At 45.5% G+C, this 10,045-nt stretch overlaps 1 protein-coding gene across 1 annotated transcript; it reads right to left on the reverse strand.

Moving 5' to 3' along the window:
* Window positions 1-4,676: 4,676 nt before the first annotated feature.
* On the reverse strand, window positions 4,677-9,346 carry LOC116353119 (uncharacterized). Its single transcript, XM_031786976.1, has one exon. It carries the CDS (start codon window positions 9,334-9,336, stop codon window positions 4,744-4,746), a length of 4,593 nt encoding a protein of 1,530 aa, XP_031642836.1. The 5' UTR covers window positions 9,337-9,346; the 3' UTR covers window positions 4,677-4,743.
* Between the last annotated feature and the right edge of the window lie 699 nt (window positions 9,347-10,045).

The raw sequence follows: 10,045 nt of genomic DNA on the forward strand, positions 1-10,045 counted from the left end.
TATTTTATTTAGGTTTTAGTTGGTATTAAATGTAATGTGGTTTTCAAGGAGCCTGACCCGACAGATTATATTATGATGAGTCATATCGACAATATGCTGCAGTGCTGATATAGGCCCATGGGGAAATTAGTATTACGTGGGTAAGTGAGTGGAATCAAGCTTCCAGTAGTTTTCTGGGGCCTCATTTATAAACCGTGCATATATACAAAATATACCCCAAAATGTGCATGTGCAAGTTTTATTTAAAAAAAGTACTTGACGTGAGAATGTACTCACCTCCCTGCAAACTTCAGACCATGCATACTTACATCTGCTAGTGGTTGAAATATTGTATTGCAAGCTTGCAAGTGAGTACTTTGTGCGAATGGGGGATATGATGAAAATAAAACAAATTTAAGAGGAAAACATATTAACAAGAACGCAACTATTTGCCATCAGTGAGAAGAGCAAAAATATGTTTTATTTTCAGAATCTAAAATAGTTAGACATAATCTTATAATTAGACAAAGGAATATTTTTCCTATTTATTTTATTTTCATAAACCATTGCAGAATATACAGTGTTCCAGAATACACAGTATTCCAGAAAATACAATCATTCTCACCTTTTCTGGCTGTGATGGTTTCATATTCCATACAACAAATTACAAAGCACATCTCTCATTTAATTGTGCATAGTTGCCTAGTAAATGGATAGGCTATATGTATTTCAAGTTTTGCAATATCATGGCAAGCAGAGCATACAGACAGACAGATGGGATGGAGGAAATCTTGTGAACCTCAAGGAAATGGAAGAAAACCATTTGGTGGAGTGCCCAGATAATTATTCAAGACACGCAAATACACAAACCCTCAGAAATACAACAACTGTCCAGTGCTAAGAGAGCCAACAAGCCCTTCTCCTCCAACTAGCCGTGTGGAAACAATTATGATCCAGCTGCCAGTAATCAGGAGGAGGGTTTACAATAGCAGGCAGGCCTTCTCACGCCACACTACCCTAAATTAACACAGAACCTCTCTGCCTAAAGCCTTCTGTCAACCCTCGCCCTGCTGTGGAAGCCAACTCAATAATTTCAAAAGAGAACAGAAACAGATTGAGGCTATATTAACAACGTCATGTGACTAGGGGGAGGTTGATTCAATTGAGACTTAAATTAAACTGAGTCAGTCACTGTTGAGTGGGAGAGATCTTATAGGGGGTGTGAGGTCATGTTGTTATTCTTTAAACATAGACTAAGGTGTCAGAAACACTACATTTATTTCACTATGAGAATTTTAGCTTCTGCTGCTTACCCAATAATGCTTTGAGTGGGAATTTTGGTGCCTGTTGTTTGTGTTTTACAGCCACTTCATGTTTGGCACAAGACTCTTCCTGACTTGGAGAAAGAAAGTAATCCAAGACCACATGTGACACACATATACTGTTCAACTTTTTCTTACAGCTTTACTGTTGCTTAGTGTGTGACTCATACTGACTCTTGTAGTCAGCTGCTCAGAGATGTCTATAGTGTAAGGAGAGTCACGGACACTGAGACTTCAGTTAGTTGACTCAATGTTTAGCATCGCCTGTCAACTCTTGTTCTTCCCCCAAGAGAAATAATAACAGGTGTCAAAATATGTCTTACAATATAGCATCATTCTTAAGACTGTAGCTAGGGGAGAGAGCTCCAGGTTTGTGCTCCATCCACAGCTGTTTCAACTTAGTGCTGATTGGGGTGTGGCCACAGGAAATCAGTATTTTAGTTGTTTTTCATCACTAGTAGGTATTAATATGATATATTATAAATGCTCTGCAGTGAGAGAGAAAAATGTCCCTATTTGTTTTTTATTTTCTGATTTTGTTAGCATGTTGGCTGAGTATTGTGTTTGTGAATTAATACTGCATCTCCTGAAATAACTCCAATCGAATAAGACCATGGTGGCACTGAATCATCATTGAACTCTCTCCGTTGAAGTCTCTTCCTCTTTTTCCTGAATGACGATTACAACAATTACAACTCTCTCTCACTATCTCCCTCCATCCCTCTGTCCTTCTATCCTTCTGTGCTCCCTCCCTCCCTTCCCTCCCTCTCTCTCTGCTCTCAGACTAGAGACGCCAACAACCAGGGTCATCAGCAGATTGCTGAGAAGAATTCTCGTCTAGCGCGGATACTGAACCACACCGCCCTGGGTATCGGCATCACCGTCATCGTCCTGTACATCGTCTCTGCCATCATCCTGGGCAACTGTATCGACTGATCTGACACCTCAACACCGGCTAGCACCACAGCCACCGCTTCTCTCAACCCCAGCACCCAAAATCATCATAACCTTGACCACATACAATAGGTGACAGGCACTTTCCAAAGAGATACATCCCACTGGGGACAAACTGGTTGAATCAACGTTGTTTCCACGTCATTTCAATGAAATGGCGTTGAACCAACGTGGAATATAAGTTGAATTGATGCCTGTGCCCTGTGGGATATATCATAATGCTGTTTATTCATCAATGTTTATGACATACATTTTGAAAAACTACATCTAATGACTTACTTTTTTTAATACCGGCAGACCGGATAGTTTAAATCATTCATTATTTTGCCTGTTTAATTGTATATCTAATATACATAAATAAACACCAAATTATGGACACAAATTGTATTTTGGAATATTTCTAATACATTTCTGAAGGATAGTGTATGTACATTCAGTGTTTATGGATAAGTCATATCAGAGTTTAAAGACACATTTGACAATGTTATGAGAATGCAGCAGAAAGAGACTATTCTTAAAGTCTGAAATGACATGTATTACTGGTTGTCATTACACAGAGTGCCAGTGAGGTTACCACTCACAAGAGTAAACATTTTACAACTCAATGTCAAATATTTACTTGTTGTTACACAAATGTATCAATTTGCTCAATTCAGTGTTGTGGGCTATCAGTAATGACACAAGAAAGACTCAACTCAACTTATTTTGGTCAACCGTGGGGACTAATGTCTAGATTCAATTTGTAGAGCAGAAGATCCGCTGAAATGTAAAGGTAATTTCCGTTTGAGTCGACATATGCAGCGTTTACCGTGAACATAGTCTCTCTGCAGTCACAGGAACATTGCCTTCCACGCTACGGATTGAATCTAGCCCTAGAAGTCTAAATAAATTGCAGGGCTGTTCCAGTTTGGCCTTACAGTTGATTCATTTGGTAAAAATGTCCACACTATCAATGTCATTTAGAGTCACATATTGCCAGATTATGTATAACACTGTATATGTTAGGTATATATTTTATTTGACTATGTATTCAGTGTTGCTCAACTCTTCTATTTACCAAGGGGTTGTACTTTATCCTTCTCTGAGTGTGTAGTTGATGGAAATAGTGTTTACCTTGTATCATGTCTGTATGTTTGTGAAAACACAAAGGAAGAGACCATTATAAGAATGCAGATATTTAAACCAAATTTGTTTTAAAATAAAGTTCAGTGTAAATAAAAATCACACACCGACTTCAGAAACCTTTAGATCAAAGGCCTTTTGACTGGTGGCAGGGTACAACTAATAATCCTAGAGCAGGTTTTCATCAAGGATATCTCTGTACTTTGCTCCATTCATCTTTCCCTCGATCCTGGCTAGTCTCTCAGTCCCTGCCGCTGAAAAACATGCTCACGGCATGATGCTTAAGGTCTTAAGGTACCTTTTGGCAAACTCCAAGCGGGCTGTCATGTGCCTTTACTGAGTGACTTCCGTCTGGTCACTCTACCATGAAGGCCTGATTGGTGGAGTGCTGCAGAGATGGCTGTCCTTCTGGAAGGTTCTCCGATCTCCACAGAGGAACTCATCGGGTTCTTGGTTACCTCCTGACCAAGGCCCTTCTCAACCGATTGCTCAGTTTGGCCCGGGCGGCCAGCTCTAGGATGAGTCTAGGTGGTTCTAAACTTCTTCCATTTAAGAATGATGGAGGCCACTGTGTTCTTAGGGACCTTCAATGTTGCAGAATTGTTTTGTACCTGTCACGTAGAGTAGGCCAGATGGCTAAACTGGATATCCTAACCTCTATAAAAATAAAAAGATGGCGGAACCGCAAAAGTTCTTCTGTGCAAAGGTGTTTATTTACAAGTGATTCCGGAACAGAAAAACAACAGTACTGCCATCAACGTCTACCTTATGGGACAGCTTAACAACAATGCTGCCCCATCCACAGCTCAATCCAAAAAATCCCCCTTAGAGACTGGAGAGAGGCTCCTTTTGTAGGGCTAGCCCCTCCCCTCAGAACAATTAACCCTAATTAATTAATCAATTAACAATACAAACCTACATTTTCCATGAACTAAACATACTAAAGGATATACATTGCAACACGGTTTTAAACAATATCACAACATAACATTTACAACATTACATCACTACTGACAATATCTTTCAATATGCCCATATGCATTAATGAGCCATTTGGGACAGGCACTATAAAGCCAACCCAATTCCCTTAGCTCGGGTCCTTTTCCAGCATACCCAGAAGCTACAGAGATGGAGAGAGAGGAACAGAACAAACAAACAATGCGCTCATCCACAACATTGATAAATATAATAATTATTGTATCTCTCAAATATGAACATTGACAAGTGTGAAATGCATGCACCAAGACAGAAGTTAAATTGTGTGTCGACCCACATTGTTAACTTATGGTATAATGGCGCAGGGAGGAGTGATGAATATGTGTGTGCGTTAAAGAACCAAATGCTGCCCGCGGCCAGTGACGGACTTCTACGTCACATTACCTTCCTCCTCTCCTGAAGCGACCATGTTCGGGAGCCTTGATAGGTAGTCCGCAGTAACGTTCTCTTTTCCTGCCTTGTGACGGACACAGAACCTGAAGGGCTGGAGCTCCAGATACCACCTGGTCACACGAGAATTCCGGTCCTTCATGGTCTGGATCCAGGTCAGTGCTCTGTGGTCCGTGTGCAGGTCAAATTCCCTCCCAAGAAGGTAGTAACGGAGGCTATCTAGGGCCCACTTTATAGTCAGGCACTCCTTTTCGATTGTAGAATACCTGGTTTCCCTGGGCAACAGCTTCCGACTCAGGTACAGCACAGGAAGCTCTTCTCTTGGCTCCCCTTGGGCCAGTACAGCTCCAATTCCTACAGCCGAAGCGTCCACCTGCACGAGAAATCTCTTCTTAAAATCAGGGGTCTGGAGAACAGGGAATGAGCACAGTCGTTTTTTCAGTGTCATGAAGGCTTCCTCACACTCCTCAGTCCACTTCACAGGGTTGCTGGCCCCATTCGAAGTGAGGTTGGTCAGAGGGACAGCGATGGTCGAAAACTGTGGAATGAATCTCCAGTACCACCCTGCCAGACCTAGGAAGGACTTCACCTGTGTCTTGGTTCTGGGTTGAGGGCTATTCCTGATGGACTCCACTTTCTCCACCTGAGGCCGAACTCCACCCTTACCCAGCTGGTAACCCAGGTACTTTGTCTCCTGTTTCGCCCACTCACACTTCAGGAGGTTAAGCGTGAGGCCTGCTTCTTGGATCTTCCCCAGGACGCTGCTAAGATGCTGTATGTGCTCCTCCCAGGAGTGGCTGTAGATCACCACGTCATCCAAGTAAGCAGCACAGTAATCGTCACAGTCCTGGAGGACCTTGTCCATCAGCCTCTGGAAAGTCGCAGGGGCCCCATGAAGGCCAAACGGCATGACCTTGAACTGGAACAGGCCCATTGGTGTCCGGAATGCAGTGTAGGCCTTGGATTGTTCATCCAGGGGCACCTGCCAGTACCCTTTGCAGAGATCCAATGTGGTGATGTAATGAGCTCTACCTATTCTCTCCAGTAAGTCGTCAATGCGGGGCATGGGATAGGCATCAAACTGGGAGATGGCATTCACCTTACGGAAGTCCATGCAGACGCGCAAAGAGCCATCCTTCTTTGGGACAATGACAATAGGGCTGCTCCATTCACTTGAAGATGGCTCGACAACATCCATCTCTATCATGGTGTGGACCTCTTCCTTGAGGGCTACCACCAGCCTCTCAGGCACACGGTAAGGATGCTGGCGGACAGGGTTCTGGCCAGGTTTCAAACGAATGACGTGTTCCAGGACTTTGGTTCTTCCTGGTCTCTGACTGAAGAGGGCCAGATACTTGCCAAACAGCTGCTTCAGCTCATCTTGCTTGTCTTCTTCCAGGTGAGCCAGTATGACTTCTGCTCGTTCTTTCCATGCCTCTGTGACCCCATCCGACTCATCCTCTTCTACTCTGCGGACCAGAAAGGACTTTCCTTTGGAGAGTTCCTCTTTCTCCTCCCAGGCCTTGAGAAGGTTCACATGGTAGGTTTGCTTCTTCTTACCCTTGTCCGGGTGCAGCACCTCGTAGGTCACTGGGCCCATCTTCCTCCCGATTAGGTACGGTCCTTGCCATTGCGCAAGGAGCTTGCTGGTAGATGAGGGAAGGAGGAGCAGGACTTTCTGTCCTGGCTCAAACTCTCTGTGGCGAGCGTGCTGGTCATAGCCTCTCTTCTGGGCCTTCTGGGCTTGCTGAAGGTTTGCTCTAGCTTCCTCTCGGTACCGTTCCAACCTGTCTCGCATCTGGAGGACATACTGGACAATCCCCTGTCCTGAGGTAGCTACTGGGGAACCTTCCCAGCACTTCTTCAGCAGGTCCAGTGGTCCTTGCACTGGCCATCCATAGAGGAGTTCGAATGGCGAGAAACCTGTCGATGCCTGAGGCACCTCCCTGTAAGCAAAAAGCAGAAAGGGTAACCACTTATCCCAGTCTTTACCAGTGTCAGCCACAAACTTCCTCAGCATGTTCTTGAGCGTTTGATTGAATCTCTCTACGAGCCCATCCGTTTGGGGATGGTAGGGAGTAGTCCTCAAGCCTTTAATGCCCAGCTGTCGGTGGAGTTGAACCATCAGTCGCGAGGTGAAGTTTGTCCCTTGGTCCGTCAGGATTTCATCTGGGATTCCTACACGAGAGAAGAGCTGAACAAGAGCACTGATTATCTTTGGAGTGGTTATGGAACGGAGTGGGAAGGCTTCTGGGAACCGGGTGGCATAGTCACAGATCACCAATATATACTTGTAACCTGCACTACTCTTCTCCAAGGGTCCAACAATGTCCATTGCAATTCTCTTGAATGGGGTAGAGATAACTGGCAGTGAACATAGAGGAGCCCGTTCAGACCTACGGACAGCACTGGTTTTCTGGCACGTGGGGCATGATTTGCAGTATTTTTGTACATCAGTATACATGGAGGGCCAAAAGAAACGGGAGCCTAGCCTAAGATAGGTCTTATGTTGCCCTAGATGGCCTGCCCATGGAACTGTATGTGCAAGGTTGAGAACAAGTGGTCTACAGGTAGATGGCACCACCAACTTCCTGCTATCTGCCTCTGACCCAAGGTAGAGTATGTGGTTGTCTACTGTGTAAATCCCCCCACATGAAGATTGACTGTCCCCAGCTAAGGCCTTGTCAAACAAACATTTCAAGGTTGCGTCAGAATTCTGCAGTGTAGCAAAATTTTGTGGAACATCCCATTGCACCTCTAACCCAGACACATCAGCAACAGGTACAGGGGTTCCCACATACTTCTCAAGACGCCGCTGGCGGCGTGACTTTCTGGGCCCTTTGGTTCCCCCCTCGCACAGACTATCACACAAGTCAGGCAGAGGTTGTAAACCAGCTTTGGCCTGGGCACGAGTGACAACTGAACATGCCATCTGAACATCAGACTGGCAAACTGACTGCTCATATAGCTGACCCCCCACACTTCCCAACAGATCAGAGAGTACAGGCACATCCCTCCCCAAAATCATCTCAAAAGGTAGCTTCTCCATTACCCCAACTTTGAGGAGGTATTTCTGACCCTGAATCTCAACTGTGAGCTCAGCTGTGGGCTGCTGTGACTGGTCACCATGGACACATTGGATCAGTGTCTGATGACCATAATCAATGTCATTAACAGGTACATTACCTTTTCTGATCAATGACAGGGAACTGCCGGTGTCAATCATTGCAGTAAGACTTTTACCATTCACTTTTACAGGTACCAAGCATGACCCTTCCCGAGTCTGTCTATTCTGAACACCATTCCCCTCTCTGGGTACATAACAGTAACCTGAGAGCTTGGATTTACGTAGCGGACACATTGAAGCTTTGTGCCCCTGCTGCCGGCAGTAAAAACAGGTCAGACCCCTCCCATCAGAGCGAACTGCATGATCCCTTACCTCCCTCCCAGACACATAACCCCCAGAGTTACCTCCACCATCTCTGGCGTTTCTGATGTCCCTTGTGTCTCTGAGACTCCTTGGAGCGGGTGCTGCAGGTTGTGGTGGGCCCCCTTTACGTGCATTAAGATACTGCAGTGCAAGCTTGGGCGCCATAAGCCCGTCCTTGGGCTCGTGCTCTCGGACCCAGGTTCGAATGTCGTGTGGTAGAACTTGTAGAAGTTGCTCGAGGATGATGACCTCCCCGATTTCGTCCTGTGTCTTCTCCCCCGGTCGAACCCATCGTCGGTAGAGACCCTTGAGGCGGTGGTACGTCTCTGTCGGCGACTCACCCGATGGCGTTGATGCAGCTCTGAAGCGTTGACGGTAGGTTTCCGGTGAGATGTCAAACTTCACCAGCAGCGCTTCCTTCAAGCCCTTGTAGACATTGGCCAGCCCCTCATCCATTGCTGTGTAAGCCTCTAAGGCCTTGCCCGTGAGCAATGGGACAAGCCTGCAGGCCCACTCTACCTCAGGCCACTGCCACGTCTTAGCCATACGCTCAAACCTCAGCAGGTAGTTTTCAATGTCCTCCCCCTGCTGGTATGAGGGCATCTTTGGCTCCTTCCTCAGGAATGCTGGAAGATGGACGTTAACACTGCTGGACTGGTCTCCTGGTGTTGGCCTCATTACTGCTTGGGGTGCCTGCTGTGGAGTTGAAGTCCCTGCTGCATCGAGCCTTTGTCGTCCTGGTGTTGGAAGACCCAATCTTGGGCTCTCACTGACGAGTTCCGCCTGGTGGGGAGCTGTGAGGATAGATTGGTGTAGGCCACGTAACTCCTGCTTGAGGTCTTCGTCCCTCCTCTCAAGGCAGGTGAAAAGTTGCTGAAAAAGGGTTACCATGGTTGGGTGTGGTTCTGGTCCCCCAACTGCTCCTTCAGTCAGCAGCTCACCCAGTTCTGGTTGTCTTTGGCCCCGCGGTCGGGCTCCTAGTTTCTCATACTTGACCTCTTCTTCACCAGACGATTCCATGGTATTCCACCCCGGTTCAACTTCAGGTACCTTTTCTGACAGTTGATGCTGTTGCTGAGAACGCAATCCTGTACGCATTCCTTTACCTCTCTTGTTGGAATTCACTGATTTGCGGTACGCCATCCCACCACTGCCACCATATGTCACGTAGAGTAGGCCAGATGGCTAAACTGGATATCCTAACCTCTATAAAAATAAAAAGATGGCGGAACCGCAAAAGTTCTTCTGTGCAAAGGTGTTTATTTACAAGTGATTCCGGAACAGAAAACAACAGTACTGCCATCAACGTCTACCTTATGGGACAGCTTAACAACAATGCTGCCCCATCCACAGCTCAATCCAAAAAATCCCCCTTAGAGACTGGAGAGAGGCTCCTTTTGTAGGGCTAGCCCCTCCCCTCAGAACAATTAACCCTAATTAATTAATCAATTAACAATACAAACCTACATTTTCCATGAACTAAACATACTAAAGGATATACATTGCAACACGGTTTTAAACAATATCACAACATAACATTTACAACATTACATCACTACTGACAATATCTTTCAATATGCCCATATGCATTAATGAGCCATTTGGGACAGGCACTATAAAGCCAACCCAATTCCCTTAGCTCGGGTCCTTTTCCAGCATACCCAGAAGCTACAGAGATGGAGAGAGAGGAACAGAACAAACAAACAATGCGCTCATCCACAACATTGATAAATATAATAATTATTGTATCTCTCAAATATGAACATTGACAAGTGTGAAATGCATGCACCAAGACAGAAGTTAAATTGTGTGTCGACCCACATTGTTAACTTATGGTATAATGGCGCAGGGA

This window comes from Oncorhynchus kisutch, linkage group LG2 (assembly GCF_002021735.2).
Source record: "Oncorhynchus kisutch isolate 150728-3 linkage group LG2, Okis_V2, whole genome shotgun sequence".
NCBI classification, from domain to species: domain Eukaryota; kingdom Metazoa; phylum Chordata; class Actinopteri; order Salmoniformes; family Salmonidae; genus Oncorhynchus; species Oncorhynchus kisutch.